This window comes from Chinchilla lanigera, unplaced genomic scaffold (genome assembly GCF_000276665.1).
Source record: "Chinchilla lanigera isolate Chin_1 unplaced genomic scaffold, ChiLan1.0 scaffold00026, whole genome shotgun sequence".
Classification (NCBI taxonomy): Eukaryota; Metazoa; Chordata; class Mammalia; order Rodentia; family Chinchillidae; genus Chinchilla; species Chinchilla lanigera.
This window is the reverse complement of record NW_004955427.1, coordinates 20,613,311-20,631,129: the sequence shown is the minus strand read 5'-3', so window position 1 is coordinate 20,631,129 and position 17,819 is coordinate 20,613,311. Positions and strand designations below refer to the sequence as shown.

The 17,819-nt window shown below is 33.4% G+C and overlaps 1 protein-coding gene across 9 annotated transcripts in view; it reads right to left on the bottom strand.

Annotated features, from left to right (window-relative positions):
* The window catches only part of Stxbp5l (syntaxin binding protein 5-like), a 369,984-nt gene that overhangs the window by 128,914 nt on the left and 223,251 nt on the right, over positions 1 to 17,819 (bottom strand). For all 9 annotated transcript variants that reach the window (XM_005386478.1, XM_005386477.1, XM_005386476.2 and 6 more), the window contains exons 15-17: positions 6,133 to 6,173; positions 3,771 to 3,988; positions 1,805 to 1,977 (exon numbers count right to left, since the gene is read on the bottom strand). In XM_005386478.1, the coding sequence (XP_005386535.1) occupies positions 1,805 to 1,977; positions 3,771 to 3,988; positions 6,133 to 6,173 (432 nt within the window). The remainder of the gene's footprint in view (positions 1 to 1,804; positions 1,978 to 3,770; positions 3,989 to 6,132; positions 6,174 to 17,819) is intronic.

Here is a 17,819-nt window from a genome sequence, read left to right as displayed (position 1 = left end):
ACTTTGCAGCCCAGGCTGGTCTCGAACTCACAATGATCCTCCTGCCTCAGCCTCTCATTCTCTTTCTAAAACTGCTATACCTATATAGTTTTTGGCTAATTCTTTCACTTTCTTCAAATTATTCCTTAAATCTCACTCTCTTAATGAGGCCTCTTATGACCAGTCATTTTTCATTCAAAGGCAAAAGAAATTCGAACGACTGCACAAACATATGTATATATTGATGAGAATTATTGCTAAAAATTAAAGATGGTTAGTTGAAATCCTTATTTATTGATGTGGGAATATAAGTTCAGCAAATGAAAGAAATTTAGGGATGATGCTGACATAAATGTACCAATGTAGTCAAGAAACACATGTAATTCACAGAATACTATTACTTAGTTCAGTTTGCTGTTCAGTCCATAGATATTAACTACATAGTATGGGACTGTACTTTATTTAACCTGTGGTTCTCCTAATTATGAAGATTATCCCCACTATTGTTACTGGTTACTTCATCTGTACTACCAAATCTTTGTTTCCTTCACTGGCTTTTCTCTCATTCCTATCCTAAATATTTTTAATTATATAGAAAAAGTTTAGGTATGTGCAAGACTCACACTTTAATGATGGATTTTCTCAATAAACAAACATCTTTAGGTCTTTCTTGAACTTTTTGTTCTTTTTCTGGTTTTTATTTTAATAAAAATCAATTAAAGCAAACTGATGTGAAGGACAATTAAATGTATAAAATCATAACATTAGATAAAATTTTTAGAGTGATTTTCCCATTTTAGATTTTTCCTCTTAATATCTGTTTAAATTTACTTTTAAAAAAAACTTCACAAAAAATGTTTTGGGACAAAACTTATAAGGATTAGTACTAATTATACAGATTTTGTTCCTGAAATCTTCGTTGGTTCATTATGTTTTGAGTTAGTGTCTGTGTAGTTCATATTGGCCTTGAACTCACTATGTAGCCCAGGCTGGCCTCAAACGTGGCACGATATTTCTGCCTCAGCCTTCTAAGTGGTGGGACTATAGGTGTGCACTACCAAGCCATACTTCGTTATTGAAATTTTGTCTCTAAATTTTTCATAAGCGTTTTCATAAGAAATGAGGAAAAGCTGTTTATATTTCAAGTAGTGGGTGCAGATATTTTCAAAGGGGGTTCCGAGAAATTTCTTGCTTAATTCTCCAACCAGTCAATGCTGGACACATTTGTTTTGACAATGCAGAAGCAGTAGTGATTTACATCCTATGATATGAATCACAAAAAACAATCCAGATAAATATTAGAGTGGGCTTTATTAACTGCAGGTTTATTAGATTATGTTGCTAAACTTTGTTTAAACACATTGAGTGAACACTATTTACAAATAGCAAGTTAGAAAATGAAAAGAAATATTAATGATAATTAGCAATCATGAGAAAAAACATTTTTTTCTAATAGAATATACATGTAATAGATAGTAAAGTTGGTTTTGTTTTTGATTCTAAGATAGTTGAAGATGTTCCATAAACATACTTTTTCAGTTGGAAAGTACCAAGCAAGTGGCCAAATTGTTGCCCTATCAAAGTTCTCATTTTATCAAAGCCATGTTTTCCTTTATATCTTTGTGGGAAAGAAATACATAAATAAGTAAATGAAAGATGAGAATATTGTGCCTTTTTGTATATGTTCAAAAAGAATACCAGAATACTATTTGGTCTATTGTAAATCATTTGATAACAACTTAGAAGAGTGGTTTTATTTGTCGCAATGTCCAAGATTATAGGATTAACATATAAAACTGTTTTAAAATTTGGTAGGAACTCTTACTTCAGGCATGGGATACTGTCCTTTGTTACTCCTTCACTAGCCACAGTGTTAGTGCTCCCGGAAAGACTCCTTGAAGAAGGAAGCTGGGATGAGATATCTGGAAACGGAGGACTTGTTTCTGGTTCAGGGGTAATAATATCTTCAACATCATACTGAAGCCGTACTTCTAATGACTTAAAAAATCAAGTTTTAATTTAATCTACATCATAAAAATGCATACTTACATTAATCTCTTTGATAACTTTTTAGTAATTATTCACAAATTTTTCTCATTAGGAAATTCAATTTGAAATTATATTAATATTGAGAAGTACACCAAGATGTCAAATATATGGAATACTCAATGGCAACCAGAAAAGACAAATTTTTGATTCTACACAATTACAAGAAATACCTAGAGATAAAGTATTTATATATTAAAAATAAAGTTTCTAAAAAATTGATTACTATTCCAATGAAAAAAAAAAAAATGTATCTATGTGTTTGTATTATTTGTACAAAGCCTTTTAGTTTTAAAAAACTCATTGAATCTTGGATTTGTACTAATTTAGAAAAATTTTCCAAAAAAGTTCCATATTTTTGGTTATTTCTTTTGTTTCCTTAATTTTTACTTGTTTAATTTTATTACCTTGATTAGAATTACTTAATGAGTAATGATATTGATTTAATAATTTATATAGAAATAAGGTGACCTGAAGGCCTTTTCTGAAACTAAAAATATTTTCCAATAATGCTTATTTCAATGAGTGCACTGAACACTTTAATTAAAATGGATTTATAAAAAATATTTGCTCTACAATCTAGGGTGTACATTTTTGGAATTGAAAATAATGAATGCCATAATTTCATTAAAACTACAAAAAAAGTCTAGTGGCAATAGTTATCAATTCTTGAATATTTATTACACTTAGGTACCATGTTAACAACGTCTTTAAATAATCAATATAAATCCCCATGAAATTGATATTACTATTTCCAGTTTACTTTTATTTTCTATCTTGTTTACATAGAAAATTACACAGTTCATGAAGTGAATCATATCTAGACTCTACTACTGACTAGCAACCATTTGAGTTGTTCATAGTCACACTGGAATTCAATGGTACAGGAAGAATTAAAACCTAGTTATAATTTACTTCAAAGCTTGGGGTTCTAATGTACTATAAAAAGGTGATTTTAATTTTAGTGGTGGAGGTAAAAATACACAAGTATTAGAGTCATCAATCTTTATCTTCTGCTAATAGTGTTAAATAGAATAATTATTTACATTGCTATAAAAACAATAATTAAAAATAATCTTACTGTAGTTGAGAAATAATCATTTAAAACAATTAGTTGACTAAGAAACAAAAATTAGTTAAACTTAAAAAAAAATACAGAACAAAGCCTGCACTAATTTATAATAATATAGTAACAATATACCACAACTGGTATATTATGGTATATTATGAATGCAAATGAATGCTGCATATGAATGTATACAAATATATGTACTTTCTATAGTATATACATATTACAAAATATATTATATTCTATAGTTTTCTTTATCATAAAAGTAAAGAAATAATTACAAATGCTAAAATTGTAATATTGACAATTAATGTTCAGAAGAAACTGAGTCATTTTGGCCACACAGATGCAACATTAATGGGATAGAAAAATCTTGTATATATTAAAGAGAAAAATGAAAAAAGTATTTGTAGCAAGATTAACTTAAAGTAGTAAGCTTATTTCGATGCTGAAAGTAAATACTAAGTTTTGATAGAGAACTCTTCTTGTCATATTAAGCCAAACAACTTTTTAATACATGTATTAAGTTACAATAACAATTTTAAATCCTATGAATTATATCCCTTGCTATAAAGTGCACTCTTATTGTCTTAAAACCATATCATTAGTAGCCCAAATCTATAACTGGTTTCTTTCATTATCTGTAAGTATAAAAATTAAGTTTTAAATAACTTACCACTATTTCTGTTGTAATTTCATGTCTGCTGAATTTATAAATAATGACATATGCAGAAACTCCTGATACACAAAATATTCTGCTCTCTGGACACCAATAAATCATCTGAATGGCAAACGGATCTTCCTCTACAATTTCACATGACTGTCTGCTTTCTCCCACCTTCTGTTTTTCAAAGACTTTTGAAGTTTTTAGCTTGTACAGCATCTGCAGAGTTACTGTGACATATTTAAACAGTTATCTTCTAATTTGAACTCATGTTTAGATGTTAAAACTTTTTCACTGTATTTATTAGACCACAAAAGTACAGAAAATTTCATGGAACTAATAATCATTTACTATCATGCTCTTATTTCAGTGTAGTATTAAGATGATGACTAGAAGGAAAAAATAAACAATTATTGTACATATATGCTCAGGAATATATATTTATTTTTGTATGTGACCCTGAGAAAAGTCCTATGATGCATTTTTATTCTTATTTATCGGTGAAAACACTGGGGGCTTGGAAAGAATACAGTAAAAATATAACATGATTCTGTCCTAAGTAGGCTCCCTCAGAGTTTTTTCAAAATTTACCCCTTTGATTGCTAGATAGGAGTGTGACAGTATCCACAGGTTAACTAAATTCTAAAACATTAGAATTTTTAAAGTGTCCTTTCACATTTTAGAAGGAAGGAGCGACTCTGAGCTGGCAGGAAAAGAGTGATGACGCCAGTATGAATTAATTTTATTCCAGAAACAAGTTCATATTTGCATGAAAAGATTCAGAAAAGATTGCATGAAAGTATGTTGCTTTTTTAGTTTCTCCTTAATCATTTACTCTAATATATGAAGCCTGATATGGTTTGATTTGAGATATCCCCCAAACGCTCATGTGTTCAGATGTTACCAAATCATGAGGGCACTCAGTTCATCAATGGATTAATCCATTGATGTGTTCTTAGCTCAGTGAGTTACTAGGAGATAGGACACAGCAGAAGGAAGTTACTGGGCGGTGGGTGTGAATCTTTTTGAAAGGTGTATCTTGTCCCCACCCCTTTCCTCTCTTACTCTTTCCCACTGGCTGCTTCCTAGCTGCTGTGATGTGAGCAGCTTTCCTCTGCTATGCTATTCTACCATGATATTTCTATAATGGAGCCAGCCCACCATGGAGCAACACCTCTGAAAATGTGCCAAAATAACCTTTTCTCCTTTAAATTGTATACATCAAGTATTTTGTCCCCACAACTGATCGGTGACTAATATACAAGGTCAGAAAATGGTCTTAGAACTTAAGACTTTAAATCTTTTAATCTTTTTCTGATGTTGAAGATTTTCTTGACTGGTGAGAGACTCTAACTTGTGATAGAAGAGTATCATCAAGTCATTTTTTTTCTTCTGCTTTTCAGTTTACTATAGTCTTCCTGAGAAAATATTCATTTCTACAGCTTCAAATATCACTTATATGTTGTTTCTTCATTCTCAATTCTTGATTGTTCTATCTATCTGCTGGACATTTTTATTTGAAATTTTTGATATTTCTATAAAGTTTAAAACTCAAAATCTCTCTTGTATTCCTTATTTCCAAAAGAGTTCACTTCATCTTCTCAGTACGTATCTTCAGAAATTTAGAGTTGTTGCTAACTTGTTCTCTTCCTACTCCTGCTAAAATCTTAACCATCTTCCAGTATTCACACTAACGCTATTAAAGTATCCTTCCTGATTCCAAATAAATACTTGCTATTTCTAACAACAAACAGGATTTGTATCATATTATATTTAGAATCCTTTCATATTGTTTGCCAGGTAGTGACAAATGTAAATTTCTTTATTTTGTCTAGTGACCAGAAAGTCTCCTGAAAAATATTTATGGGTATAAAGAAGATTTAATTATTTTTGTGTGTCCTTCAACACTGAGCAGAATACCTTATGTATTCAATAAATTATATAATTTTTAAGAATTTAGTAAGAATTTTTTGTTACAAATAATTTCTTTTGCTCTTCACAGGACTTAGTAGATGAATGAGAAAGGAAAGTCAAGACTAGAGAGACAGAAGCACTTGGCAAAGACTGAACAGTTAGGAGGCAAAGAAAATTCCTTGAACAAAGCTAATTTGACAAAGTTTGGTAGTATTTCTGACATACTACATCTTCAAGATAAAATAGGTTGCTGACAGAATGACTTAGTCTCATTGTTCTATATCACAGAAGAAAGGAAAAACTTTAAACTGGATTAACAATATGGGACATAGAATTTGTAATACCAATACATTTATCTAAAAATATTTCCAAAATATTAATTGCCAAAACTAAAATATAATGGATGGTCATGATTCAGTGTTAACCAAGAGTTGTTTACAGGGATAAATTTAAAACTTACTTGCAGAAGCATCCCAAAATTTTACTGATCCATCCGCATGACTAGATGAAAAAAGATTAGCATTAATTAAAGTGCATCAAATAAAAAATCATCACTCCAAAACATAAAAATTTGAGTAAATGCTTTTAATTTTGATTCAAAAAAAATATCATTATAATGAGAACTAAGGCATGATAAAGTATTTTCGGCTTCAAAACACTAGCCTCTTTCTTAAATAATACCCTACAATCTGAAGATTATAAAAAGAAAAATTTCTTAGATTTTACTGTAAGACTTTACATGCTATAGTGGCAATTGGCCCATGGAAAATAAGCAAATTTCCTTAGTTAAAATTATGTACATTTAGTGAGAAAGATAACATAATTTTGACATTATCAAAATATAAATTCAAATCCTTAAACATGTCTAAAATTGTAATGATTTTTAAAATAAGTAAGCTACTGTCAATCCTATAAAAGCTTATCTACAAAAAAGAAGAGGATAGAATACTTCCCAACATGTTTGATGAAATCAGCATTATCTTGATGCCAAAACCAGAAAAACATTACATGAAAATTAAACACCAATATCTCTCATGAGCATAAGCATAAAAATCATCAATAAAATATTGGCAAATCAAATCGGTAAGATATAAAAAGTGTAACAGATCATAATTAAATGAGGTTTTATCTTAGGAATACAAAGTCAGTTAAATATTTTTTAAGAAATCATCATATTTTAATGCACTATAACGTCAAAGAAGGAAAGCCATACAATCATTTTGACAGATGCAGAAAAAGCATGTAACAAAAATTTACCAAAAATCTATTTATGAAAAAACAGCAAATTAGGAATAGAGAAAACTTCAGACTCTTAGCGGGCATACAGAAAAAATCTGCACATAGCACCTAACATAAATAGTAGCAAAAAACCTAATGTTTTCTCCATAAGATAAGAAATGAAGCAAAAAATATTCACTATCACATAATACTGGAGTTTATCACTGCAGTAGAAGGAAAAGAAACAAAAAACACACAGCTGAAGAGGCGTCTGTAATTCCAGCACTTGGGAGGTTGTGGGAAAAGGATTGCTGAGACTTTGAGAACAATCCGGGTTATAGAGTGCATTCAAGGCCAACCTGAACTGCATGCTGAGACTTTGTCTCAAGAAAAAATAACAAAAAACTGAAAAGAAATAAAATTTTTTTCTATTTTCAGATCACATGATACAGAAAATTGTTATGCAGAGAACTCCGAAGATTAAAAGGGATACTAGAGCTCATATGAGTTTAAGATAATTGTTAAGATAAAATGCCAAGATACAAAATTAAGTTGTGTTTCTAATAGTAAAACCACTCAAAAGTTGAACTACAAAATATCATATACAAAAGTAAAAAATAAACACAAAATAGCCTTAATTTAAACTAACACAGACCTGTATGGTGAAAACTACAAAATTCCAATCAAAGAAATAACAAATGTTTTAATAAAATGATATATTTCTAATTATTGTAAGATAGTAGGTGTTGGTTTTCCCCAGATGTTATGTACATTCAATATAATCCCAATTGAAATATGCTAAAAAAAGTTCTTATAGAAATAAAATTATTCTAAAATTAGAGAAAGGTAAAGAAAGTATAATCATCAAAGTAATTTTGAAAAACAAAAAATAAAGTCAGAAGACTCAAACCACCTAGAATTAAGTCTCACTCTCAAAGTCATCATAAGTTATTTTGCTATTGGTGATAAATGGACACATATATCAATAGAACAATATTATTAGAATCCAGAAGTAGAGCCACATACATATGGTCAAACTAAGTTTTTTGAGGAGAGGACAATCACAGAGAAAGCAATGTAGTTTACTTTTACAGAGTCAGTGAGGCATAATTTACAAGCCATAACATTCACCCATGTAAATGTACAGTTTGATAATTTTATTAAATTTATACAGCTGTGAAAATGACACCATCATCTAGTTTTAGAAGTTTCATCACTTGAAAAAGTTACATCATGCCAATATACAAACTTCTTGCATCTCAGTTGATTTCCAGTGATTGATTTTCTGCCAGTATAGATTCTTTTCATTAGAATTTTCATTAAATGGAATTAACATAATATTTACTTTTTTGTGCATGCACGTTTTGATTATCATGTTTGTGAGGATAATAACGATTACATACATCTATAAACTGCTTTTCTTTATTGTTTAATAGTCTATTATTATATGGACATACTTCATTTATACACTGACCATTAGTAGACATTTGTGTTGTTTTCAATTGTGGGTTAGCACAATAAAGATGTTATGAATTACTTTGTATGTTTCCATATTTTAATCATGTACATATTTTTTAAAAAGTCATTTCTGAAACATTTTGTAGGACGTGGTATGACTTTATACAATCTATCAAACTTTAATTTTACTTTGTTCTTACAATGTAATATTTGATTTGAATACAACAATGTATATTTCACAGAATTAAGATATACAATGTAGGGGCTGGGGATTTAGCTCAGCAGCACAGCACCTGCCTGGCAAGCACAAGGTTGTGAGTTCAATTCCCGGCACCAGAAGAAAACCAAAAAAAAAAAAAAAAAGATATACAATGTAATTGTATTGAAACTACTCAACCAAAGGACTAACATTAATATATCTTCATATGTGCTCTTCTTGATCCCATCTTCCTGTCTTCTTTGTGGCAATAAGTTAGCACTACAGTGAAATCTTTTTAAATCATCATATTTTTTATAATACTATCATTTATATGTATACATTATAAACAATATACTGAATTTTTCAGGTTTAAAACTCTTATATATTAAATTTTTTGGCAGTCCAATAATTAAAATCATTTGAACAAAAAAAAGCACTGTGATTAAACTGCATTTTAAAACCTTGGAAAACACCTTGCAGTAACTTGGATTTTACTCGAGATTTTACCATTATACAGTCCAGCTTCATGTTTTACCCACAAATTTTTTTCTTTCCTTACTCCCCAGAAAAGCAGATGGGAGAAGAAAACATCTTCATTGTCAGTAGTTACTTATTCTTTTACAGCAAAGATGCAGAATGGTCACTTAAATTAAAGTTAAGCAGGTAAAGTAAAACTGAACAATGCTTGTGGGATATATGGTATATACTGGCACCACACATTTCTCTACAATTCTCCTGTTTTTCCTATGCAATCATTTACTTTGAAGGCAGAGGACTGTCTTCAGTTTTACCTATGACATTTCATGGGTGTGTCAAACACAGTTGTGGGGAAGGACAGCAAGATGAGCAAGAGCAATTTGGCCAGCACCATAGTCACCTCCAAGTCAATATATTGCTCACTTTTGCTGCTTTTTAAAACTTTATCACAATCGTATTATGTTGCACATAAATTAAAGAAACTTAGGCTTTTCTCGTGTTAGATTTATAAAATTTATACACATTTTTGCTTGAACTTCATTCATTTTTGCTTTAACATATAACATTCTGTCCAATATAGATATTCTTTGGTCCTTAGTAATTATGACTTTTTCTTTTCTACTTTCTTTTGATATTACTAAAAATACAGCTACGAAGAACCTTGTACACATCATTTGATATTTATGCAGAAAAGCAGACTTGTTAGATATTAGGGTATGAAATTGATCAAATTTACAAGATAATGTTAAATTGTACCAGATTTTAAAATTTATACTTTCACTTATAGTATAGAATTCTCAATGACCCACACCCTTTACAACATTTGTTTCTAACAAACTTCTGAATTTTCTAACAATAAATGTTGAATGTAAAATGATATCTCATTATGGTTTCAATCTGCATTTACTAATTTCTCTAATTATTAAAGTGAAACCATGTAAGTTTTCTCTTCTGTCAAAGGACTTATCAAGGCTTTTTTCTATTTTTCAATTGAGATGATTGTCTTTCTATTATTGAAGGTATATAATGTAGACACATCATTTTGGTGGTGAGATATGGCATAAATATCTTGCAATTTCTTCCTTGCTTTTTTATTTTCTTTATGGGGATGTATTGAAGGTGTATGAAGTTTGCTAGTGTTTCCGAAATCTTTTGTTCTATTTTTTATAACAGTTAAAAAGAAAGATTTCTGTCCAAATATAATTTTTATTTTGGTAATTTCTCTATAATTCTTCAGTATTTTTTATAAATATTAAAGACACATTGACTACATACACATTTAAAATTACTATATGTTACTTTTAAACTGAAATTTTAAATATATACAGTGAATAGATCTAATTTATTTATAAGAGTATTTGGGCACAAAATCTAAATGGTCTAATTACACCATGGCTTTACCAAATATTTCTTTGTTAATATTCACAGTATTTTTAAAAACTTATAAAATGACCACTTTTAATATATATGTATTACAAATGTACCTATTTTAAAATAACATAGAGTTGTATTTTATCAATATAGAGTTCCAAGCTTTATTTTACCAGGGGCACTTTAGCCTAGGCATATTTAATTACATATTTACTTTAAATGCATCATCTTATTCAGTTTTTTATATTTGCTCCCCCTTACTAAAATGTTGCCTTTCCCATGAATTCTTGTTTCTTTTCAATAGATTATTTAATTGTGGGAAAATTCACACAATACAGAATTCACATAAATTTACTTTATAAAACATTTTGAAGAGTGAAATGTCATTGAATTTATTGTATTTATAATGCTGTGCCTCTATTTAAATTCCAGGATGTCTTCTCCATCTGCTCATATTCTGTCCTTCTAATTTCTTACAAAAACTAATATATTTACTATTTTTAAGGATTTGCCTGTTGCAGTTACCTCATATAAGGACTTTATGAAATATGGCTTTTAATATAAGGTCTTAGAAAATATTTTGCTAAGAAACCAGATTTTTAAAGTCTACCTATGTTATAGCATTTATCAGAAATTCATTAATTTTTATGGCAGAATAATATTCCCTGTATAAACATTTTATTTATCTATTTCTCAGTTAATAGACATTGGGTTTGTTTCCACATTTGATTATTGAGAACAGTTGCTAAGAACATTCCATATAACTTTGAGTTTAAACACTTATTTTCAAACACAGATGTTTCTGACTTACAATGACTTAATTAAAAATATTTCACTTTAAAATGGTGCAAGGCTGTGCTTGATGCTATTGTTATTACTGATTATACTACTTTGGCCAAGGTGATATAGCTGTTCTAATCAGTTGTTCTTCCTTGTATGCCAAGATCAACATTGCCTGAGGGTCACAAAAAATACTATAGGACAGTACCAAAGAAGTAGGAGCTAGGCCAAATAGGCAGCAACTTCTCCTCTTCAATAAATTGAAGAGGCAGGATCTTGCAACAGACTCCAAAGCCAAAAGTCATTTCTCAAGAAGTTCTAGATACTAGCAATAAAGCTACCCACCATAAGCAATTTACAAGGATCAATGCAGAAACTAAACTAGAAAGAAATAAGGAAAACAGGAAGGAAGAAAGAAAGGTAGAAAGAAAGAAAGGTGAAAATGAGAAGATACAGAAGCAAGATGCAATCCCAGACTTCCAGGCCACCCAAGGCAAACCCAGGGGGCAGTGAGGTGAAACAGTTCAAAAGCCATCCACCTGAACTTTCTGTAATAGTAACAAGGGAAGGAACAAGCAGATGAATGAGGCTCTAGAAAAAAGCAAATTAGCAATAATGAAGAACATGGCTAGTGTAGGAGAATAGGTACAGATTTTAAATATAGAGAAGCTTAGAAAAATGATGGAAACAATGAATGCCCAACATAGGAAAGAAGTGGAAGCCATGAAACAGATACAAACAGATATCACAAGGATTAAAAGTTCTATTGAAAGTATATGGAGAAGAATCAGCCAATTTGAGGACAGAATATCAGATCTAAAAGATAGGTTTGTGAGGGGTTGGGGATTTAGCTCAGTGGCACAGCGTCTGCCTGGCAAGTGCAAGGTCATGAGTTTGATTCCTGGTACCAGAAGAAAAAAACAAAAACAAAACAAAACAAAACAAAACAACAACAACAACAAAAAAGATAGGTGTGTGGTTAGTGATTAGGAAAAGAAAGATTTCTTAAAAACAACAAAGTAAAATGAAAAATCAGTCCAAAAGTTGTTAGATGATACAAGGAAGAATAACAGAAGATAATGGTATCAATGAAAAAGCAAGAGATAGTGAAAATGCCATGAAAATGTGTTCAAAATGTTTCAGGATTTCCAAAATACTGGAGGGACAGGGAGGCATTCAAGAGGATTTTATCTAGACGCACCAACCCAGCTACTCAAATGCTCAAAATCAAGCTTGGCTCTGAAGAAAATGTGACAACTCATTTGTAAAATTTGTGGCACCAACCAAATTGAGATGCAGAAGTGAAACAAAGGTAGGTAGTCATTTTAGAAATCAACCCTATCTTAACCTTAAAAGGGAACTACATCCTACAAATGTCAGGATGTTATAAATCTAGTTCATAGATTTGTTAGTTTTATCAGTGATGGCAAACAGTATTGCCCCTCTAAGGGAGGAGATTCCCCTGAAAGAATTGATTGAAATAGCCTCCTTGTTGCTGAGAAAGCACAGGACCATGCTGAGAAAGCACAGGATTGTATTCCTGAGGGAGGGGTTCCTAAGGAGTTGCTTGTCTGCAACAGGAAAGATTTTACATGGAGAGAGGGAGGGAGAGGGAGATAGAGGGAGAAAGAAATAGAGAGTCAGAGAGAGAGAGAGAGAGCGTGCACATGTGTGAGAGAGAGAGAGACTGTATTCTTCTCTGAGTTTTGCTTTAAGAGAAATAATGGCAGAAAATGTCTCAAGAATACAAAAAGAATATGACATACAAATAAATGAGGCCTATAGAAATCCAATTAGCCATGATCAAAAAAAATCTACAGCAAGGCATATATATCTCAAGATTTCAGAAATTAAACACAAGAACAGAATATTAAAAATTGTGACAGAAAAAAAAATCCACGTATAAAGACTATCAGAATCAACACAAATCCTTAAGTTAAGAAGAGCTTGAGTGAAGCATTTCAAGCCTTAAAGGAAAAACATCTCCAACCATGATTAATGCACCCCACAAAATTGTCTTTCAAAATTGACAGAGCAATAAGATACTTCCATGACAGAGATCACTTGAAGGAATTCATTACCACCAAATCAGTAGTCCAAGATGTTCTGAAAGGTATTCTAAAAAGAGATAAAGAAGTCTACAATTACATAAACTCCGTTAGAATGAATCCACCAGGCAAGGAAAGCAATTAACCAAAGGGGAAATAAAAGGAAACAACAACAGGAAAATATATGAGAAGTCAATTAATATTAGTTATAATCATCCATGTAAATGGTGTCAATTCACCAGTCAAAAGAAACAGAGCGGCGGAATGGATTGAGAACAAGATCTGACAATATGTTGCATACAAGAAAAACATTTAATTGAAAAATAAATTCACAGACTGAAGGTGAAAGGATGAAAAACAATCCTCCATGTACACAAACCTGGAAAAAATCACAGGTAGCTATTCTATTTGCAAACAAAGGAGATTTCAAGCCAAGAATGATCAAAAGAGACAATGCCACTATATACTTACAAAGGAAACAAGCCAACAGCAAGAGATAACAATCTTAAATATACATGCACCAAATACCAGCACATACATCTACATAAAGCACATATTAACAGACATAAAAAAGGCAGTTAGCACTAGTACAATTGTACTAGTGTTAATTTGGGATCTCAAAAACCCCACTTTCACAAATAGAAAGATAAACTAGTCCAAAAAACCAGTGAAATATCATAACTTAAACAAATCTTTGAACTCTGTAGATGTAATAGATATCTACAGAGTATTCCACCTCACAGCATCAGAATACAACATCCATCACAGCTGCACATAGGATATTCTTAAAAATAGACTACATACTAGCTCATTGCATATGCTTAATAAATGCAAAGGAATTCAAATTATCTTATGTATTTATCAGACCACAGTGCACTAAAATTGGAAATCAGTGGCAAAAAAATATAAAAACTGCATAAACTCATGGAAATTAAACAACACCTTGAACAACCAGTTGATCACAGATGAAATTAAAGAAGAAATTAGACAGTTTCTGTAATTAACAATAATGCCAAAACAATATACCAGACTTATGAATAAGACAAAAATAGTTCTGCAAGGAAAATTTATAGTGGTGAATTCTCACATCAGAAAAACAGAGCGAGCTCAAATATACAACCTAATGTTGAATATCCAGCTTCTAGATAAAGAAGAGCAAGGTAAACTTAAAGCATGTGCAAGAGAGAAAATTATAAAAATCAGAGCAAATATTAATAGAACTGAGACTAAGAAAACACTACAAAGAATCAACGCAGCAAAGAGTTGGTTCTTTGAAAGATTAAATAAAATTAACCAACCCTTGGGCAACCTTATCATAAAAAGAAAGAAAAAATTCAAATCTGTGGGAAAAAGTGGTCCAGAGGTCTGGTTGACGGCTGTGGTGGAGGAACGAGTCTGAGCAAACTCAGACTCCTTGGCAAACCGAGTAAATCGCCCCACCTAGGCTGTCCCACTCTGACCTCTTACTTCCACATCGCCCCTGCCAATAGTACCACCTCCAGACCACGCCCCTAACCCGCCTCCATTGCCACGCCTCTAGCCTGCTCTATAAAACCCCTGGTACTTCCGCAATAAAGTAGATCTGTGCCATCAGCCTAGTCTCTGGTGTCTTCTTTTCACCGTGTCGCCACTTACCATGGTCCCAGGTCCCTCGACCCCAGGAGTTTCAACCTCAAGTGGCGCCCTTTAACAGGGACCCTGCGCAGCCCCTGGGAATCGGTAAGTGACCCCCGCCCACATCATGGGCTCCGCGCTTCCTAAGGAACAGCACCCACAGGCACAGGCACTTGCTGCTCTCTTACAGGCTAGACATTGTAAAATCTCTTATAAGACCCTCTCCCAGTACTGGGAGATTCTCCTTCCCTTTAATCCTTGGCTGAAAACTGCTAATCTGTGGGACCCGCAAACATGGTCCCTCCTTATACAGCGAGTCCAAACGGCAGAACAGCATAAAAGGAAAATCTTTCCCGTAGGGCTCCAGCTGGTTTTACTTAGTATCCGAGCTTGCTTAACAGGCTCAGAAAGCCTCACTGGGGAGGATTCAGAGGCCTTCCCTCTCCTAGTGGACTCTGCTGCATGTGTGGCAGCAGCTCCAGATACCGAGCCTTCCCTCACTGAACAGCTCAAGAAAGACCTCTCCTTGTTGGTACCCCTCCCGTCCAAACCGGATGTCAAAGAAACTCCCAAGCCAGACGATATAAAACCTGTGACTCCCCAGCCTAAACTGTACAATATATACCCCTCACTTGCCCCCTTAAAACAAGAACCAAAGATGGCGCAGACCGAAAATTTTCCACCCCTGATGGCTCGGAACAAAAACTGCCCACCCCGGGCTACTTCCTCTTTGTCTCACAAGCCCTGCCCCTTTATGAACGTGGAACCTGACTGGGATGAGCCTCCGGCTTATCCTGCAGTGCCACCTGCTGACCATACAATAACATCACACCCTAAAAATCCCCATGATGAATATCATGCAAAAAGAGATTTCAAATTGAAACCGTCCCAACAATGGGGTGATTATTACGAAGGATTATGTAAAATAAGAGATAGTCAAGCAAAAAATTGGGAACAATGGGAAACTAAAATGAATGATATGTTTCCTATAAATGTACACCAAAATCCTGCACGCCCCTTAAGATGGTATCCCCATGAACATTCTACTCTTAAACGCTTGAGAGAAGCTGTTAGGGAAGACGGCCTTCAAGGCCCATTTGCGCAACAGTTAATTGAAACAATTAGCATGGAAATGAACTGCCCTACAGACTGGAAACAACGGGCTAGAGCTGTCCTTACTGGCGGACAATATCTGGACTGGCTGGCTATGTTTAAAGATGAATGTGAACAGCAAGCCAACTGAAATCGCAGAAATAATGTACCACTAAACTACAACTGCCTAGCAGGTGAAGGCGTATATGCCTCTCCTGCTGTATAGGCACAAGGCCCACCTCAATATTTTGACCAAGTGAGAGCAGTAGCCTTAAAAACATTTAACCGTTGCCATGCTGGACCAACTATCCCAGTTAACAAGCTTATTCAAGGAGCCAACGAGGACTTCGCCTCTTTTGTCTCCAAGGTTGTAGAATCTTGTAAGAGAAAGGTTGATCATCCAGAGGCTGCCGAAGCCCTGGCCAAACAACTTATCTTTGAAGGGGCTACCCCCACATGTAGAATCTTAATAGCCCCTATAAAAAATGAAGATCTAGATCCCTGGATACTAGCGTGCAGGGAAGTCAATGCACGAGGAGCTCAAGTGTTAGCAACAGTGCTTGGCAATGCTTTACAATTAAAGAATACTTTACCTTTATGTTTCAATTGTAAAGCGCCTGGACATTTTGCTAAACAATGCCCTAAAAAGGGACAAGAGTCTTCAAATATTAAACCAAAACCACCTACCCGCTGTCCTAAATGTCTGAGAGGATATCATTGGGCAAAGGACTGTCGATCAAAAACTGACAAAGAAAGCAAGCCTTTAAACCCCCAAAGGGGCAACCCTCAGCCCGACAGCAAAAGAGGGAAATAAAAACCACTTCACAGATCCTATGGACTGTGCCCATCACTCAAAATAAGGCACTGTTAACCCTGGACATAGAACAAATGTCCATCTCTGGCCTTACAGATTCAGGAACTGAACGTTCCTGCTTCCCAAGAGACCCATATAGTAAATTTTGGGCAACTATTCCAGGACCCCTTGTACAAGGAGCCACAGGTCAACAGATGGCACTCCAAACAGCAACTCTATTAAGATGGAAAGACCAAGAAGGACATTCAGGACACTGTCAGCCCTTGTTCCTACAAGGCTTACCTCAAGTCCTTTGGAGATGAGATATCTTATCACAATTAGATGTTAAATTAACTACTGAACCACTCCCCCCTTCATAGGGGCCATTGCTCCAGTGATTAAACCACAGCCCATACAGCTAACTTGGGACACTGATGAGCCTGTATGGGTGGACCAATGGCCCTTACTGTCTCCAAAATTAACTGCACTTAACCAACTTATTATAGAACAACTCTCCCAGGGTCATATAGAACCCTCTTAAAGCCCATGGAACACACCAATATTTATCATTCACAAAAAAGATAAAAATAAATACCGCCTACTCTATGATCTAAGAGAAATAAATAAGCATATAATTAAAATGGGAGCACTCCAGCCTGGGTTGCCCTCACCCACTGAGATACCAAAAAATCATCACATTCTTATCATAGATATAAAAGATTGTTTCTTCTCCATTCCCTTACATAAAAAAGATAGACCTAGATTTGCATTCTCCATCCCTGTGACCAATCATCAAGGCCCCACTAAAAGATATCATTGGAAAGCTCTCCCCAAGGAATGATAAATAGTCCAGCCATATGCCAGCTATATGTAAATCACGCCATTGAGCTCCTTCAAGAGTTTTATCAATGCATCCATTACATGGATGACATCTTATTATCTCATGTGGATTCCCACCAGCTTCAGCTAGGACTACAACAATTACTAACCAATCTAAAAATCATAGGACTACAAATTGCCCCAGATAAAATTCAAATCAAACCACCATACACCTATCTGGGTCACCATATTTCTGATAAAATTACTCCCATAGCCCC